General features: G+C 43.4%; 1 protein-coding gene across 4 annotated transcripts in view; it reads right to left on the bottom strand.

Annotated features, from left to right (window-relative positions):
* The window catches only part of LOC121543698 (synapsin-3-like), a 169,504-nt gene that overhangs the window by 87,320 nt on the left and 61,631 nt on the right, over positions 1–20,553 (bottom strand). For all 4 annotated transcript variants that reach the window (XM_041853834.2, XM_041853832.2, XM_041853831.2 and 1 more), the window contains one exon: positions 19,797–19,888. In XM_041853834.2, the coding sequence (XP_041709768.1) occupies positions 19,797–19,888 (92 nt within the window). The remainder of the gene's footprint in view (positions 1–19,796; positions 19,889–20,553) is intronic.

The raw sequence follows: 20,553 nt of genomic DNA, 5'->3' as shown, positions 1-20,553 counted from the left end.
CAGTGTGTATAGAGTCTGAGTGTGTGTTTAGGCGACATGAAACCTCTGTGTGGTTGGGTTTGGTTCAGTAATCTCCACCTGAGGTAATTTAAGGAGGGCCCTGTCACACTACGTGTGCCTCAGGATTTGGAGGCACAACCCTGTCTGGCTGGGTAGGGCTGGTTATGGTAGCTTGTGGGATAGAGAATTAGAAAAAGAATAACAGACAAGGATCTGCTAATGCAATCTCCCTGCTCCATCTCTGAGACTGGCTGCAGATCTGGGGGGTGGGGACAGGGAGGAATGCAGAGGGAGGACGGGGCACGGCAGTCAGCCATGACAGGGTTAGGGACTCCCTTCCACTGCCTGTCTGCTACAAAATAGTATGGCTCTGGATAAGCATGGTGCATTGGTATTCAGTTTAGGTCTTGGTGCTACACCATGAATGAACCTACAATGCTCACCTGTTTTTACATTTGTATGTACACTTTGTAAATCAATACCAAATCTACAGAGACAATTTGTCTCTGGAAGTGTTGAAGGACAGTGAAATAAACGCATTTGCAGGTATGGAGGAACTTACCGTGTACAATTGAAGAGCTTAATTCCAAAACGCTATATATTCATTTTCAAAAATGTTGGAAAATTAGCTTTTATTGTTTATAGAGAATGGTGTGTTTTTTCACTATCAAATCATGACATGGGGTAGTTCAATGACAGACATGCATTTGTTTAAAATCACTTGATGGTTTAATTTCAGATTTTTTTTCTCAAAATGGTATACATCCTTCTTACTCTCAGACAAATAAGTAATACTGCTAGGTTTAACACATCAAATGTAACAAATAACTACATTTTTTATCAAATAATGTACAAATGATTCATTTATATATAATTATATTATATAATTCAATACAGTAATATGAGATCTGTATGTAAAACATTTACAAAAAACAACTTGTTTCAAAGAATTCTAAAAAATAAATAATGGAAAAGTGGTGCGTGGATATGTATCCACCCCCTTTGCTATGGAGCCCCTAAATAAGATCTGGTGCAACCAATTACCTTCAGAAGTCACATAATTAGTTAAAGTCCACCTGTGTGCAATCTAAGTGTCACATGATCTCAGTATATATACACCTGTTCTGAAAGGCCCCAGAGTCTGCAACATCACTAAGCAAAGGGCACCACCAAGCAAGCGGCACCATGAAGACCAAGGAGCTCTCCAAACAGGTCAGGGACAAAGTTGTGGAGAAGTACAGATCAGGGTTGGGTTAGAAAAAAATATCCGAAACTTTGAACATCCCACGGAGCACCATTAAATCCATTTTTTAAAAAATGGAAAGAATATTGCACCACAACAAACCTGCCAAGAGAGGGCCGCCCACCAAAACTCACGGACCAGGCAACAAAGAGACCAAAGATAACCCCGAAGGAGCTGCAAAGCTCCACTGCGGAGATTGGAGTATCTGTCCATAGGACCACTTTAAGCCGTACACTCCACAGAGCTAGGCTTTACGGAAGAGTGGCCAGAAAAAAGCCATTGCTTAAAGAAAAAAATAAGCAAACACATTTGGTGTTCGCCAAAAGGCATGTGGGAGACTCCCCAAACATATGGAAGAAGGTACTCTGGTCAGATGAGACTAAAATTGAGCTTTTTGGCCATCAAGGAAAATGTCTGGCGCAAACCCAACAACTCTCATCACCCAGAGAACACCATCCCCACAGTGAAGCATGGTGGTGGCAGCATCATGCTGTGGGGATGTTTTTCCATTGGCAGGGACTGAGAAACTGGTCAGAATTGAAGGAATGATGGATGGCGCTAAATACAGGGAAATTCTTGAGGGAAATCTCTTTCAGACTTCCAGAGATTTGAGACTGGGACGGAGGTTCACCTTCCAGCAGGACATTGACCCTAAGCATACTGCTAAAGCAATAGTGAGAATTCGTCGGCGAGTGGGTAACCCGCCTCTACCATCCGTTCTATTGGCCAACGTGCAGTCACTGGAGAATAAACTGGATGATCTCCGTTCAAGACTATCCTACCAACGGGACATTATAAACTGTAATATCTTATGTTTCAACGAGTCGTGGCTGAACGATGACACAGATAATATACAGTTGGCTGGGTTTCCCGTGCATCGGCAGGACAGAACAGCTACGTCTGGTAAGACGAGGGGTGGGGTTGTGTGTCTATTTGTCAATAAAAGCTGGTACGCGATGTCTAATATTAAGGAAGTCTCGAGGTACTGCTCGCCTGAGGAAGAGTACCTCTTGATTTTTATTTATTTAATTTGTTTACCTTTATTTAACCCGTTTACAACTGCAACCTGGCCAAGATAAAGCAAAGTAGTGCGATAAAAACAACAACACAGAGTTACATATGGGGTAAAACAAAACAAAGTCAAAAATACAACAGAAAATATATATACAGTGTTTGCAAATGTAGCAAGTTATGGTGGTAAGGCAATAAATAGGCTATAGTGCAAAATAATTACAATTTAGTATTAACACTGGAATGATAAATGTGCAAGAGATGATGTGCAAATAGAGATACTAGGAGGTGTTGGCTTTGGGGATGACCAGTGAGATATACCTGCTGGAGCGCATACTACGGGTGGGTGTTGCTATGGTGACCAATGAGCTAAGATAAGGCAGGGATTTGCCTAGCAGTGATTTATAGATGGCCTGGAGCCAGTGGGTTTGGCGACGAATATTTAGTGAGGACCAGCCAACAAGAGCGTACAGGTCACAATGGTGGGTAGTATATGGGGCTTTGGTGACAAAACGGATGGCACTGTGATAGACTACATCCAATTAGCTGAGTAGAGTGTTGGAGGCTATTTTGTAAATGACATTACCGAAGTCAAGGATCGGTAGGATAGTCAGTTTTACGAGGGCATGTTTGGCAGCATGAGTGAAGGAGGCTTTGTTGCGAAATAGGAAGCCGATTCTAGATTTAACTTTGGATTGGAGGTTCTTAATGTGAGTCTGGAAGGAGAGTTTACAGTCTAACCAGACACCTAGGTATTTGTAGTTGTCCACATACTCTAGGTCAGACCCGTCGAGAGTAGTGATTCTAGTCGGGTGGGCGGGTGCCAGCAGCGTTCGATTGAAGAGCATGCATTTAGTTTTACTAGTGTTTAAGAGCAGTTGGAGGCTACTGAAGGAGTGTTGTATGAAATTGAAGCTCGTTTGGAGGTTTGTTAACACAGTGTCCAATGAAGGGCCAGATGTATACAAAATGGTGTCGTCTGCGTAGAGGTGGATCTGAGAGTCACCAGCAGCAAGAGCGACATCATTGATATACACAGAGAAAAGAGTTGGCCCAAGAATTGAACCCTGTGGCACCCCCAGAGACTGCCATAGGTCCAGACAACAGGCCCTCCGATTTGACACATTGAACTCTATCTGAGAAGTAGTTGGTGAACCAGGCGAGGCAGTCATTTGAGAAACCAAGGCTATTTAGTCTGCCAATAAGAATGCAGTGGTTGACAGAGTCGAAAGCCTTGGCCAGGTCGATGAAGACGGCTGCACAGTACCGTCTATTATCAATTGCGGTTATAATATCGATAAACTGTAGACCATCTATATTTTTCAAAGCAAAGTCTATTTACCACCACAAACTGATGCTGGCACTAAGACCGCACTCAACAAGCTGTATAAGGCCATAAGCAAACAAGAAAATTCTCATCCAGAAGTGGTGCTCCTAGTGGCCGGGGACTTTAATGCAGGCAAACTTAAATCCATTTTACCTAATTTCTGCCGGCATGTCACGTGCAACCAGAGAAAAATAAAATAAACATACTCGACCACCTTTACTCCACACAAAGAGACGCATAGAAAGCTCTCCCTCGCCCTCCATTTGGCAAATCTGACCATAATTCTATCCTCCTGATTCCTGCATTCAAGCAAAAACTAAAGCAGGAAGTACCAGTGACTCGCTCAATCCCAAAGTGGTCAGATGACGCGGATGCTACGCTACAGGACTGTTTTGCTAGCACAGACTGGAATATGTTCCGAGATTCATCCAATGGCATTGATGAGTATACCACCTCAGTCACCAGCTTCATCAATAAGTGCATCGACGTCATCCCCACAGTGACCGTACGTACATATCCCAACCAGAAGCCATGGATTACAGGCAACATCCGCACCGAGCTAAAGTCTAGAGCTGCCGCTTTCAAGGAGCGGGACACAAATCCGGACGCTTATAAGAAATCCAGCTATGCCCTCAGACGAACCATCAAACAGGCAAAGCATCAATACAGGACTAAGATTTAATCCTACTACACCGGCTCTGACGCTCGTCTGATGTGGCAGGGCTTGCAAACTATTACGGACTACAAAAGGGAAACCCAGCCGAGAGCTGCCCAGTGATGCAAGCCTAGCAGACAAGCTAAATGCCTTTTATGCTTGTTTCGAGGCAAACAACACGGAAGCATGCATGAGAGCACCAGCTGTTCCAGACGACTGTGTGATCACACTCTCCGTAGCCGATGTGAGCAAGACCTTTAAACAGGTCAACATTCACAAGGCCACGGGGCCAGACGGATTAACAGGACGTGTACTCAGAGCAAGCGCGGACCAACTGGCAAGTGTCTTCACTGACATTTTCAACCTCTCCCTGAACGAGTCTGTAATACCTACATGTTTCAAGCAGACCACGATAGTCCCCGTGCCCAAGAAAGCAAAGGTAACCTGCCTAAATGACTACCGCCCTGTAGCACTCACTTCGGAAGCCATGAAGTGCTTTGAAAGGCTGGTCATGGCTCACATCAACAGATCCATAGTTGATGCAATCACAATCACACGCCACACTGCCCTTTCCCACCTGGACAAAAGGAACACCTATGTGTCCTGTGGGGGACTGAGTGGCGCAGCAGTCTAAGGCACTGCATCGCAGTGCTAGAGGCGTCACCACAGACCCGGGTTCGATCCCGGGCTGTATCACAACCAGCCGTGATCGGGAGTCCCATAAGGCAGCGCAGAGAATGCTATTCATTGACTACAGCTCAGCATTCAACACCAGTGCCCACAAAGCTCATCACTAAGCTAAGGACCCTGGGACTAAACACCTCCCTCTGCAACTGGATCCTGGACTTCCTGCCCCCAGGTGGTAAGGGTAGGCAGCAACACATCTGCCACGCTGATCCTCAACACGGGGGCCCCTCAGGGGTGCGTGCTCAGTCCACTCCTGTACTCCCCTGTTCACCCACGACTGCGTGGCCAAGCACGACTCCAACACCATCATTAAGTTTGCTGACAACACAACAGTGGTAGGCCTGATCACCGACAATGATGAAACAGCCTATAGGGAGGAGGTCAGAGACCTGGCAGCGTGGTGCCAGGACAACAACTTCTCCCTCAACGTGAGCAAGACAAAGGAGCTGATCGTGGAATACAGGAAAAGGAGTGCCGGACACGCCCCCATTCACATCGACAGGGCTGTAGTGGAGCGAGGCGAGAGTTTCAAGTTCCTTGGTGTCCACATCACCAACAAACTATCATGGTCCAAACACACCAAGACAGTCGTGAAGAGGGCATGACAAAGCCTATTCCCCCTCAGGAGACTGAAAAGATTTGGCATTGGTCCCCAGATCCTCAAAAAGTTCTACAGCTGCACCATCGAGAGCATCCTGACCGGTTGCATCACTGCCTGGTATGGCAACTGCTCGGGATCTGACCTTATGGCGCTACAGAGGGTAGTGCAGAGGGTACAGCCCAGTACATCACCGGGGCCAAGCTTCCTGCCATCCAGGACCTATATACTAGGCGGTGTCAGAGGAAGGCCCCAAAAATTGTCAAAGACTCCAGTCACCCAAGTTATAGACTGTTCTCTCTGCTACCGCAGGGCAAGCGGTACCGGAGCACCAAGTCTAGGTCCAAAAGGCTCCTTAACAGCTTCTATCCCCAAGCCATAAGACTGCTGAACAATTAATCAAATGGCCACCCGGACTATTTACATTGCTGCTACTCGCTGTTTATTATCTATGCATAGTCACTTTACCCCTACCTACATGTACAAATTAACTCGACTAACCTGTACCCCCGCACATTGACTCGGTACCGGTAACCCCTGTATATAGCCTCGTTATTGTTAATTTATTGTGTTACTTTTTATTTTATTTTTTACTTTATTTAATAAATATTTTCGTAATTCTATTTCTTGAACTACATTGTTGGTTAAAGGCTTGTAAGTAAGCATTTCACGGTAAGGTCTACACCTGTTGTATTCGGCGCATGTGACAAATACAATGTTATTTTATTTTATTCATTGTGAGAACCACATATCACAGTCAAATATACAGGATACGAACATTTCATTCCAGCTAAACAATGGATATATAGCGTTTTGCAAAACATTTAATAAAAATAAAATCTTAAACATTTTACACACACATGAAAAGTCCATAAGCAATCATTTCTGAGGAAAAAACATAAAATGTGAAACATTTGTGGATGTAGCGTTTTGGAAATAAAAAAAACATTCAGACCCATTTTATGGGCATTACTTCTGTCTGAACATTGTTAACAATTCATGTCCTGCTACTTGGCATAGTTTCAAAATATGTCATTGGTTATTATAATAGGTTATCTTTTAACATGAATGGATATCAAGGTAACTAAGGCTGAATGACCGACGCCACAACGGTCAACATGATCTGGCTCCCTAACAAAACCAAACTCTTATACACTAGTAAATCGCTTTGCCAAAACTTGCTAAAGTTGTCCTTCGGATGCCTGAATAAAATCACTTTGCCCTCTAAACACAGCGGGGTACTTACGCAACCCTGAGGGACCCCAAGCCAGATAAGACAGGCATAGGGAGGTCTCTGGGAGCCGTCAAACAATATGAGCTATCCTGCCTTCTAACTTCACTTGGCCTAATCCAGCACTTACAGTGTGAGTGGGGGTGTTTTTCTTTGTACGTTGTATGCACATAACAGGTAAACAAGCGGCCATACTGAATCACCCAGCCCAGTCCAGGCAGACAAGCAGTTACTCATTCACATCAGTGTATCGCTGCCATCATGGCTGGGCAGGATGCTGTGTTTCCCATTACCCTAATCACCTCGCTGATTAGATTTCAGTTTATTCATCACAGGAGGAGCAGGACTGTGGAGAAGAAACCTTTGGCTGTGCTGATCTGAGTCCTTTTGCTGTGGCTAATCATGCTCCATTGCTATAATCGTGAAACACTTTGCCAGACGAGTGTTTCTGCTTTAAGTTAAGTTCAGCAGCTGGGCTGGAGGGGTTTGGCAGAAATGGCAAAAGAAAACCAAAACGTGTGACGGCACGTATTTGACGCGACTCTTGCACGATCGAGAACGCACCATATATACTCATACCTGCCTGCCTCTACTCCAAGGCAAAAAATAACAAGGGCAGAACCACTTGAATTCTTCTAATACCCAGTAACAGCATGTCCTACTAATGTCATCATAGGAGGATCAAGTCATGTACAAAAGCTTGTACCTTCATGTTATAATTATTTTAATCTAAATGTAAGTTGTTTGTGCTCCCATACAAGTACATGTGCTTTCAAGTGCATGTGCAGTTACGCAACGCGATTACATATGCATCGGCCGCATCAAAACCCACAGTTTAGTTGATACAGTGGGGGAAAAAAGTATTTAGTCAGCCACCAATTGTGCAAGTTCTCCCACTTAAAAAGATGAGAGAGGCCTGTAATTTTCATCATAGGTATACGTCAACTATGACAGACAAAATGAGGAAAAAAAATCCTGAAAATTACATTGTAGGATTTTTAATGAATTTATTTGCGAATTATGGTGGAAAATAAGTATTTGGTCAATAACAAAAGTTTCTCAATACTTTGTTATATACCCTTTGTTGGCAATGACACAGGTCAAACGTTTTCTGTAAGTCTTCACAAGGTTTTCACACACTGTTGCTGGTATTTTGGCCCATTTCTCCATGCAGATCTCCCCTAGAGCAGTGATGTTTTGGGGCTGTCGCTGGGCAACACAGACTTTCAACTCCCTCCAAAGATTTTCTATGGGGTTGAGATCTGGAGACTGGCTAGGCCACTCCAGGACCTTGAAATGCTTCTTACGAAGCCACTCCTTCGTTGCCCGGGCGGTGTGTTTGGGATCATTGTCATGCTGAAAGACCCAGCCACGTTTCATCTTCAATGCCCTTGCTGATGGAAGGAGGTTTTCACTCAAAATCTCACGATACATGGCCCCATTCATTCTTTCCTTTACACGGATCGGTCGTCCTGGTCCCTTTGCAGAAAAACAGCCCCAAAGCATGATGTTTCCACCCCCATGCTTCACAGTAGGTATGGTGTTCTTTGGATGCAACTCAGCATTCTTTGTCCTCCAAACACGACGAGTTGAGTTTTTACCAAAAAGTTATATTTTGGTTTCATCTGACCATATGACATTCTCCCAATCCTCTTCTGGATCATCCAAATGCACTCTAGCAAACTTCAGACGGGCCTGGACATGTACTGGCTTAAGCAGGGGGACACGTCTGGCATTGCAGGATTTCAGTCCCTGGCGGCGTAGTGTGTTACTGATGGTAGGCTTTGCTACTTTGGTCCCAGCTCTCTGCAGGTCATTCACTAGGTCCCCCCGTGTGGTTCTGGGATTTTTGCTCACAGTTCTTGTGATCATTTTGACCCTACAGGGTGAGATCTTGCATGGAGCCCCCAGATCGAGGGAGATTATCAGTGGTCTTGGATGTCTTCCATTTCCTAATAATTGCTCCCACAGTTGATTTCTTCAAACCAAGCTGCTTACCTATTGCAGATTCAGTCTTCCCAGCCTGGTGCAGGTCTACAATTTTGTTTCTGGTGTCCTTTGACAGCTTTTGGTCTTGGCCATAGTGGAGTTTGGAGTGTGACTGTTTGAGGTTGTGAACAGGTGTCTTTATACTGATAACAAGTTCAAACAGGTGCCATTAATACAGGTAACGAGTGGAGGACAGAGGGAGCCTCTTAAAGAAGAAGTTACAGGTCTGTGAGAGCCAGAAATCTTGCTTGTTTGTAGGTGACCAAATACTTATTTTCCACCATAATTTGCAAATAAATTCATTAAAAATCCTACAATGTGAATTTCTGGAATTTTTTTTCTCAATTTGTCTGTCAAAGTTGACGTGTACCTATGATGAAAATTACAGGCCTCTCTCATCTTTTTAAGTGGGAGAACTTGCACAATTGGTGGCTGACTAAATACTTTTTTTCCCCACTGTATATGACAAACAAGTGAAACCATGCACTTCTAAGAAGCTCCATTTGAATAAACAAGTCTGAAACCACAGTACTGTGAGAAAGTGTGCTGCCTTGATAGGCCAGTAGAGGGGAGGGGAAGTGTTTAGGGAGCGCACCCGTAGCCAGATGTCAAGGGTCAGAATGCTGAACGGAACATGGCCCTTCTTTATGCAGTCCTGCACGGATGGAACAGCAGGAGCCCTATAAACTGACCAGGACACTCACATACACACACACGCACAGAACAGTTTGAGAGCCGTGCAAACCAACTAGTCACATGTACAGTACACATGTCACGTACACACACAGACCAAAACACACACAATTTATGTTATAAAACATAATGCCTTTAATCTGAGGTCCTTAGGAAACATGCTGTTTATCCGATACAATCTTTAGGATTGTGTCTCAAAGCATATAGGATTGGTAAGATTTGTTTTCATTTATTCTTCAGGCTAAGAATAAAATTGAACATTTCATAAGTAGTCATTATTAGCCTAGCTTAGGCACTAATACAAAATCTCTTATAGACTATAGTAAATCCTGAGTATCTTCTGAGTATAGGCAGTGATAGGCTATACTATTGTATGGCATAGGGGAATGTGTGGCAAGCATAGAGGACAACAGCCATATCTTAGTGAAGTTATCTACATTTTCCCACCATTGACTCTCACCAACCACATGCAAAAATACTATACTATGGTATAAATACTGTAGTAATCACTCTAGTATACTGCAGTATACTGTAGTATTTACAGTCAACTATAGTATATTCAGAAAGTATTCAGACCACTTGACTTTTTCCACAATTTGTTACGTTACAGCTTTATTCTAAAATGGATTTAATGTTATTCCCCCCCCCTCATCAATCTAAACACAATACACCATAATGACAAAGCAAAAACAGTTTAGAACTTTAAAAAAAACTATTTTTACATAAGTATTCAGACCCTTTACTCAGTACTTTGGCACCTTTGGTAGCTATTACAGCCTTGAGTCTTCTTGGGTATGACGCTACAAGCTTGGCACACCTGTATTTGGGGAGTTTCTCCCATTCTTCTCTGCAGATCCACTCAAGCGCTGTCAGGTTGGATGGGGAGCATTGCTGCACAGCTATTTTCAGGTCTCTCCAGAGATGTTCGATCGGGTTCAAGTCCGAGCTCTGACTCCGCCACTCAAGGACATTTAGAGACTTGTCCCGAAGCCACTCCTGCGTTGTTTTGGCTGTGTGCTTAGGGTCATTGTCCTGTTGGAAGGTACCTTTGCCCCAGTCTGAAGTCCTGAGCGCTCTGAAGTAGGTTTTCATCAAGGATCTCTCTATACTTTGCTCTGTTCATCTTTCCCTCGATCCTGACTAGTCTCCCAGTCCCTGCTGCTGAAAAACATCCCCACAGCATGATGCTGCCACCACCATGCTTCACCGTAGGGATGGTGCCAGGTTTCCTCCAGAAGTGACGCTTGGCATTCAGGCCAAAGAGTTCACTCTTGGTTTCATCAGAACAGAGAAACTTGTTTCTCATGGTCTGAGAGTCCTTTAGGTGCCTTTTGGCAAACTTCAAGCGGGCTTTCATGTGCCTTTTACAGAGGAGAGGCTTCTGTCTGGCCACTCTACCATAAAGGCCTGACTGGTGGAGTGCTGCAGAGATGGTTATCCTTCTGGAAGGTTCCCCCATCTCCACAGAGGAACTCTGGAGCTCTGTCAGTGACTATCGGGTTCTTGGTCACTTCCCTCACCAAGGCCCTTCTCCCCCGATTACTCAGTTTGGCCGGGCGGCCAGCTTTAGGAAGAGTCTTGGTGGTTCCAAACTTTCTTCTATTTAAGAATGCTGGAGGCCACTGTTCTTGGGGACCTTCAATGCTGCAGACATTTTTTGGTACCCTTCCCCAGATCTGTGCCTCGACACAAGAGCTCTACGGACAATTCCTTCGACCTCATGGCTTGATGTTTCCTCTGACATGCACTGTCAACTGTGGGACCTTATATAGACAGGTGTGTGCCTTTCCAAATCATGTCCAATCAATTTAAATTTACCACAGGTGGTAGTGGACTCCAATCAAGTTGTAGAAACATCTCATTGGAAACAGGATGCACCGGAGCTCAATTTCGAGTCTCATAGCAATTGGTCTGAATACTTATGTAAATAAGGTATCTGTTTTTTATAGGTAATACATTTGCAAACATTTCTAAAAACCTGTTTTCGCTTTGTCATTATGAGGTATTGTGTGTAGATTGATGAGGGAAATAATGTAATCTATTTTAGAATAAAATAAGGCTGTCACATAACAAAATGTGGAAAAAGTCAAGGGGTCTGAATACTTTCCGAATACACTGTAATTACCGTAGTAAAAGAAAATAGTATAGTACAGTGGGGGAAAAAAGTATTTAGTCAGCCACCAATTGTGCAAGTTCTCCCACTTAAAAAGATGAGAGAGGCCTGTAATTTTCATCATAGGTACACGTCAACTATGACAGACAAAATGAGGAAAAAAAATCCAGAAAATCACATTGTAGGATTTTTTATGAATTTATTTGCAAATTATGGTGGAAAATAAGTATTTGGTCAATAACAAAAGTTTCTCAATACTTTGTTATATACCCTTTGTTGGCAATGACACAGGTCAAACGTTTTCTGTAAGTCTTCACAAGGTTTTCACACACTGTTGCTGGTATTTTGGGCCATTCCTCCATGCAGATCTCCTCTAGAGCAATGATGTTTTGGGGCTGTCGCTGGGCAACACAGACTTTCAACTCCCTCCAAAGATTTTCTATGGGGTTGAGAATCTGGAGACTGGCTAGGCCACCCAGGACCTTGAAATGCTTCTACGAAGCCACTCCTTCGTTGCCCGGGCGGTGTGTTTGGGATCATTGTCATGCTGAAAGACCCAGCCACGTTTCATCTTCAATGCCCTTGCTGATGGAAGGAGGTTTTCACTCAAAATCTCACGATACATGGCCCCATTCATTCTTTCCTTTACACGGATCAGTCGTCCTGGTCCCTTTGCAGAAAAACAGCCCCAAAGCATGATGTTTCCACCCCCTTGCTTCACAGTAGGTATGGTGTTCTTTGGAATCAACTCAGCATTCTTTGTCCTCCAAACACGACGAGTTGAGTTTTTTACCAAAAAGTTATATTTTGGTTTCATCTGACCATATGACATTCTCCCAATCCTCTTCTGGATCATCCAAATGCACTCTAGCAAACTTCAGACGGGCCTGGACATGTACTGGCTTAAGCAGGGGGACACGTCTCGCACTGCAGGATTTGAGTCCCTGGCGGCGTAGTGTGTTACTGATGGTAGGCTTTGTTACTTTGGTCCCAGCTCTCTGCAGGTCATTCACTAGGTCCCCCGTGGTTCTGGGATTTTTGCTCACCGTTCTTGTGATCATTTTGACCCCACGGGGTGAGATCTTGCGTGGAGCCCCAGATCGAGGGAGATTATCAGTGGTCTTGTATGTCTTCCATTTCCTAATAATTGCTCCCACAGTTGATTTCTTCAAACCAAGCTGCTTACCTATTGCAGATTCAGTCTTCCCAGCCTGGTGCAGGTCTACAATTTTGTTTCTGGTGTCCTTTGACGGCTCTTTGGTCTTGGCCATAGTGGAGTTTGGAGTGTGACTGTTTGAGGTTGTGGACAGGTGTCTTTTATACTGATAACAAGTTCAAACAGGTGCCATTAATACAGGTAACGAGTGGAGGACAGAGGAGCCTCTTAAATAAGAAGTTACAGGTCTGTGAGAGCCAGAAATCTTGCTTGTTTGTAGGTGACCAAATACTTATTTTCCACCATAATTTGCAAATAAATTCATAAAAAATCCTACAATGTGATTTTCTGGATTTTTTTTCCTCAATTTGTCTGGCATAGTTGACGTGTACCTATGATGAAAATTACAGGCCTCTCTCATCTTTTTAAGTGGGAGAACTTGCACAATTGGTGGCTGACTAAATACTTTTTTTCCCCACTGTATATACTATAGTAATTAATGCAGTGTTTTTGCAGATTGTAGCATTCTGTAGTATTTACTGTAGTGTTTTTGGACTGTAGTATACTGTAGTATTTACTGTAGTAGTTTTGCAGAAATTACTGTAGTATTTACTATAGTGTTTTCGTTTTATTATCTTTGACATAGAAGTGGAGGCTTTCTCCTTGTGGAAACCTACTGTAGAAATACAAAAATAGCTACTTTTCCATAACCTGTAGGTAAGTACAGTGGGGAGAACAAGTATTTGATACACTGCCGATTTTGCAGGTTTTCCTACTTACAAAGCATGTAGAGGTCTGTCATTTTTATCATAGGTACACTTCAACTGTGAGAGATGGAATCTAAAACAAAAATCCAGAAAATCAAATTGTATGGGTTTTAAGTAATTAATTTGCATTTAATTGCATGACATAAGTATTTGATCACCTACCAACCAGTAAGAATTACGTCTCTCACAGACCTGTTAGTTTTTCTTTAAGAAGCCCTCCTGTTCTCCACTCATTACCTGTATTAACTGCACCGGTTTGAACTCGTTACCTGTATAAAAGACACCTGTCCACACACTCAATCAAACAGACTCCAACCTCTCCACAATGGCCAAGACCAGAGAGCTGTGTAAGGACATCAGGGATAAAATTGTGGCTGGGATGGGCTACAGGACAATAGGCAAGCAGCTTGGTGAGAAGGCAACAACTGTTGGCGCAATTATTAGAAAATGGAAAAAGTTCAAGATGACGGTCAATCACCCTCGGTCTGGGGCTCCATGCAAGATCTCACCTCGTGGGGCATCAATGAACATGAGGAAGGTGAGGGATCAGCCAAGAACTACACAGCAGGACCTGGTCAATGACCTGAAGAGAGCTGGGACCACAGTCTCAAAGAAAACCATTAGTAACACACTACGCCGTCATGGATTAAAATCCTGCAGCGCACACGAGGTCCCCCTGCTCAAGCCAGCGCATGTCCAGGCCCGTCTGAAGTTTGCCAATGACCATCTGGATGATCCAGAGGAGGAATGGGAGAAGGTCATGTGGTCTGATGAGACAAAAATAGAGCTTTTTGGTCTAAACTCCACTCGCCATGTTTGGAGGAAGAAGAAGGATCAGTACAACCCCAAGAACACCATCCCAACCCCGAAGCATGGAGGTGGAAACATCATTCTTTGGGGATGCTTTTTTTCTGCAAAGGGGACAGGACGACTGCACCGTATTGAGGGGAGGATGGATGGGGCCATGTATCACGAGATCTTGGCCAACAACCTCCTTCCCTCAGTAAGAGCATTGAAGATGGGTCGTGGCTGGGTCTTCCAGCATGACAACGACCCGAAAACACACAGCCAGGGCAACTAAGGAGTGGCTCCGTAAGAAGCATGTCAAGGTCCTGGAGTGGCCTAGCCAGTCTCCAGACCTGAACCCAATAGAAAATATTTGGAGGGAGCTGAAAGTCCGTATTGCCCAGCGACAGCCCCGAAACCTGAAGGATCTGGAGAAGGTCTGTATGGAGGAGTGGGCCAAAATCCCTGCTGCAGTGTGTGCAAACCTGGTCAAGACCTACAGGAAACGTATGATCTCTGTAATTGCAAACAAAGGTTTTTGTACCAAATATTAAGTTCTGCTTTTCTGATGTATCAAATACTTATGTCATGCAATAAAATGCAAATTAATTACTTAAAAATCATACAATGTGATTTTCTGGATTTTTGTTTTAGATTCCGTCTCTCACAGTTGAAGTGTACCTATGATAAAAATGACAGACCTCTACATGCTTTGTAAGTAGGAAAAAAAAAAAATCAGCAGTGTATCAAATACTTGTTCTCCCCACTGTAGGTATGACTGGGTAGTCCAGATAGTTCAGAGCTTCTGCTCTTTTTTATAACCTGTATGGAACACAATACAGTGGGGAAGAAAAGTATTTAGTCAGCCACCAATTGTGCAAGTTCTCCCACTTAAAAAAGATGAGGCCTGTAATTTTCATCATAGGTACACGTCAACTATGACAGACAAAATGAAAAAAATAAATCCAGAAAATCACATTGTAGGATTTTTAATGATTTTATTTGCAAATTATGGTGGAAAATAAGTATTTGGTCAATAACAAAAGTTTATCAATACTTTGTTATATACACTTTGTTGGCAATGACACAGGTCAAACGTTTTCTGTAAGTCTTCACAAGGTTTTCACACACTGTTGCTGGTATTTTGGCCCATTCCTCCATGCAGATCTCCTCTAGAGCAGTGATGTTTTGGGGCTGCCGCTGGGCAACACGGACTTTCAACTCCCTCCAAAGATTTTCTATGGGGTTGAGATCTGGAGACTGGTTAGGCCATTCCAGGACCTTGAAATGCTTCTTACGAAGCCACTCCTTCGTTGCCCGGGCGGTGTGTTTGGGATCATTGTCATGCTGAAAGACCCAGCCACGTTTCATCTTCAATGCCCTTGCTGATGGAAGGAGGTTTTCACTCAAAATCTCAAAATTTACACGGATCAGTCGTCCTGGTCCCTTTGCAGAAAAACAGCCCCAAAGCATGATGTTTCCACCCCCATGCTTCACAGTAGGTATGGTGTTCTTTGGATGCAACTCAGCATTCTTTGTCCTCCAAACACGACGAGTTGAGTTTTACCAAAAAGTTCTATTTTGGTTTCATCTGACCATATGACATTCTCCCAATCCTCTTCTGGATCATCCAAATGCACTCTAGCAAACTTCAGACGGGCCTGGACATGTACTGGCTTAAGCAGGGGGACACGTCTGGCACTGCAGGATTTGAGTCCCTGGCGGCGTAGTGTGTTACTGATGGTAGGCTTTGTTACTTTGGTCCCAGCTCTCTGCAGGTCATTCACTAGGTCCCCCCGTGTGGTTCTGGGATTTTTGCTCACCGTTCTTGTGATCATCTTGACCCCACGGGGTGAGATCTTGCGTGGAGCCCCAGATCGAGGGAGATTATCAGTGTTCTTGTATGTCTTCCATTTCCTAATAATTGCTCCCACAGTTGATTTCTTCAAACCAAGCTGCTTACCTATTGCAGATTCAGTCTTCCCAGCCTGGTGCAGGTCTACAATTTTGTTTCTGGCGTCCTTTGACAGCTCTTTGGTCTTGGCCATAGTGGAGTTTGGAGTGTGACTGTTTGAGGTTGTGGACAGGTGTCTTTATACTGATAACAAGTTCAAACAGGTGCCATTAATACAGGTAACGAGTGGAGGACAGAGGAGCCTCTTAAAGAAGAAGTTACAGGTCTGTGAGAGCCAGAAATCTTGCTTGTTTGTAGGTGACCAAATACTTATTTTCCACCATAATTTGCAAATAAATTCATAAAAAATCCTACAATGTGATTTTCTGGATTTTTTTTCTGAATTTGTCTGTCATAGTTGACGTGTACCTATGATGAAAAATACAGGCCTCTCATCTTTTTAAGTGGGAGAACTTGCACAATTGGTGGCTGACTAAATACTTTTTTTCCCCCACTGTATATGATCTATATTTGACATGGAGGTTTCTCTTATGGGTGGCACAAATTGGGATATGGGGAAGGGGGATGGGCAGGGTATATGCAAATTAAATGCTGTAGTATTTACTATAGTAAAAAAAAGTTTTTGCGGACATTACTGTAGTATTTACTTTAGTATTCTACAGTATCCTACAACATTCTATAGTAAGTACTACACATGATCGAGGGATACTACAGTGTGTAGTAGGGCTGTCCCCGACCCAAAAAAATTATAACAATCATTGTCATGTGGTTAATCAAAATTCTATCCAAATCTAAATGAAAATGATACAAAACTCAAAATTTACTTCTATTGCTAACTACATAAAAATAGCCTACATAAAGCCAACAAATAAAAACATTGCAGCCTGCAGGTAGAAAATATACTGATAAAAATAAATATCCTAGAAATCACATTGGCTACACATGGCTTGTCTGCAACGAACTTGAAACATTGTATCAACTATTAACTTGTGTTGGCAGAAGCTTTCCCTAGCGAACTTGCAACATTGTATAAAATATTCTGGGCCCTCAGAGTTTCCTGCTCCTGTGAGCTCGGGACAGACACAGCTGTAGGCTATTTTGCGCAAGGGACAAGAAGCAGTGCTCAAAAGTATTGTGGAGCTCCTGCACCTAAACATAAACAGTACCAGCACCCAAAATGAGTACCAGAACCTATTTCAGTCCAAGTCAAGCACTGATAAGAAGTAATCAGGCAGTTCTATTTTATGACGTTTCCACTGGATCAGAGCATTACATTTTATCCTTTCACGCTGAGTGGTTATCGAAATGGAGAGCGCTGGAAAGATTTTACAAATACATTGAGGAACTATTCTCATTCTCAGTGGATGTAAAAATAGACTTTGTTTGATGTGAAGAAAACATTACTTTGAGAAGCTCCACAGCTCATTAGTGGTGGTGCGGTAAGCCAATCAGAAATACTATCAGATCCCCAAATGGGCACATTTATATGCTTACGTTTGCGCGCAGGCCAGGTAGCCTATAGGCCTACTTCTATGCGTGCGCATCCTTACACAACATTGACAGGAGCGCTCCAAACAAAAGACAATGACTAAATTGACAAAATTTGTATTTGAATGAAATAAACCAAAACTTGTTTATCATAAGTGTAGCATAGGTTCTGCACTCTGCAAACAATGTGTCCACTCCGACAATGAGAACGGGAAGATTGGAATAATAATATTGAATGCCTTAAATTAAATTACCATAACCAAAGTAACAAACATTGTAGATTAGAAATGTATGAATAACGGTAAATGTACTACTGGTGATATATGTAATGGGGAATTGATATACACTAACAATAAAACGCAAACAATTCACACAATGAAGTTATGAAACAATGAATGTGCACAAATTGGCGGGAGAGAGAAATGCATTGAGCATCTGGGCGCATCAATCTGACGTCTGCATTGGCCATGCAGCATTTACGGTGATATGGCCTCAGCAGAAGTCAGGGCATTCATACTTCTTGCGCTTCGCGGAGCAGTGCAGAGCTGTTGTCAAGGAAGTGAGTTTGTGTTTATACAGGATGTACTGTCCCCACCTGCCATCAACCAATCATGCCAATATGGAGCTATACAGAGCCCTCCGCATTGTTACAAAATTTGGGAGGCGCATGGCGATGCGGTACGGAGCTTGATTTGGCCTCTGCATGCCTCTGGAGGCTCCGCAATTGTGTCACACCCTCCATATGGAGCCTCGAACCACATTTTCGGATCAAGCATAAATTGGCTTTTAGTCTAGGCCTCTGCAATGGATTAGTTCACTGATATGGGCACAAATGTATGTGTGTATATATATATATTTGTTACTGCTCTACTAAAACAATCTCGGTCGACCAACAGCCTAACGACCAAACAATCGACCAGTCGACTAATTGGGGTCAGCCCTAGTGTGTAGTATAGTATTCTACAGATTTCTATAGTAAATCCTGTAGTATTCTATAGTAAACTGTAGTATTTTTCATGTGGGCATTGACTCTCTATTGCAGTCAATCCATGTGAATTGATTACCTAATACGGGCAAGCAATACAATAACCTCAGTGATGGGCTGCCAGGCAGGCATCCACCTCCCAGACAACAAGCTATAACAGAATGGCATGATACACAACACCACAACCAGTCTATTCTAGCCACTGTTTCCTTGACTTAACTTCAAACTAAACACGGCCAGAACGTTTCCTGAACATTTCCTGTACGACTGCCAGATCCAACCCTGAAGGTTGTTTTTTCAGATTATGTGGATACAAGAAAAACACAACGTTCATTACAGTGATAAAGTATCGCAGCGATGCCAGCATAGAGCTGAGTAGTACATTACTAGCCTGGTCCCATATCTGTTTGTTCCAACTCCTATGGTCATTGTTATCCCGATGGCAAGACAGCACAAACTGATCTGGGACCAAGCTAGTGCATTCCCCAGAAGGCTGTGAAACAAGCAGTGACCTGGGGGCTGACTCTCCACAGCAGCATGCACCTCATTAGTTGATCTAATTTACTAATCAGGGCCTTAAACCCTGCTACATGAAGGAAGAGAGAGGCAGGGGGTGACGTCAACTCCCAAACTACCAGAAACATAGCTCTGCTGCAGAGGAAGAAGTTGGTATGTAAAGAAGCTATGTGAAGACGGTTTCATTTTGGAACCTTGCTGCAGTATGGAACATAGAGCAAAATTGAGGAGGGAATTCTGGAACTCTGAGAAGTAGTGTTTGGGCTGGGAGGAAGGATACAGAGGTAAAAAGGTTGGGTGCTTTTGATGCTGTACTTTTTTCCCCCCAGAGGTATTCACAGACATTTTTTGCGTGACAGTAATATCCAGTCCTTTTCATATAAATTTCCCACCAGCTCCATCCTCTTTGGTGACGTCCCTTTTTTGTGACTGAAAGCAAATGTATACATACACACACACACACACACACACACACTTCTCGTCTACAATATAGCTGATGGCTGTTGAAAGGGAATAACGGGAGCCATTGTCGGACCCACTGAGGCAGACTGAAGATGCGTGGGCAAATACGTCAGAGCAGAGCTACTGACGGACATACAGGGGTCGCTCTCTCTCTCTCGCTCTTTGTTACCTTACCTGACCACTTTGGTTCCTCCTCTTATGGCCTGCATATCGATCATACACCCGGTGTTCATGTATGATGCCAGGTTGATCTCTGAGAACTCAGCCTGTGAAACAAGGAGTAAAACACCACACTGAGTTATACACATTATTCACTGGAGGATAGAAGTAGCACATTACTGTAAAACACAATTTCCATATGATGTATATAGGCCTGAATCAACAACATAAAACAGTCCTCTAACTTTTCAACACTAACATAAAATCCCCCTGCCATTCCCTATGGCTTTCTGTAAAAGATAGACATCTTTGAACTATATGAGTGTAAAACATTCCGCGCACACTCTAATGGTGCCACGCTTGGATGTGAGTGGGAAACATCAAAGTTCAAAGCAGTTTGCAACAGAAAACACCCATCACTCATAATCTATGATGTCATGTGTAAGTGAGTGGTGTGGTAGGCTCTACCACTTACGCTCCAGTCACCCCTTCTCTAGGGGCATGAGGGGCCATAGAAATAGAGTTACTATAACGAGAAACCCCAAGTCAATGAGGCCACAATGGGTGGTAATACTATTTCTATGTGAGGGGTAGGGGACAGACAGAGACAGAGAGAGAGAAAGAGAGAAAGAGGAAGATGAAGAGAGAGAGAAAGACAGACTAATCAAGTTATCCAGAGTCTATCTGTGGCCTCCCGGAGAGGACAGGACAGGACAGCAGAGGCCTTGTGACAGGGAGGGAGGCTTTAGCCCAGGCAGCTACTTAATGACTT

The sequence above is a fragment of the Coregonus clupeaformis genome, chromosome 28, assembly GCF_020615455.1.
Source record: "Coregonus clupeaformis isolate EN_2021a chromosome 28, ASM2061545v1, whole genome shotgun sequence".
In the NCBI taxonomy this organism is placed as follows: Eukaryota; Metazoa; Chordata; class Actinopteri; order Salmoniformes; family Salmonidae; genus Coregonus; species Coregonus clupeaformis.
This window is presented reverse-complemented; position numbering and strand designations above follow the sequence as displayed.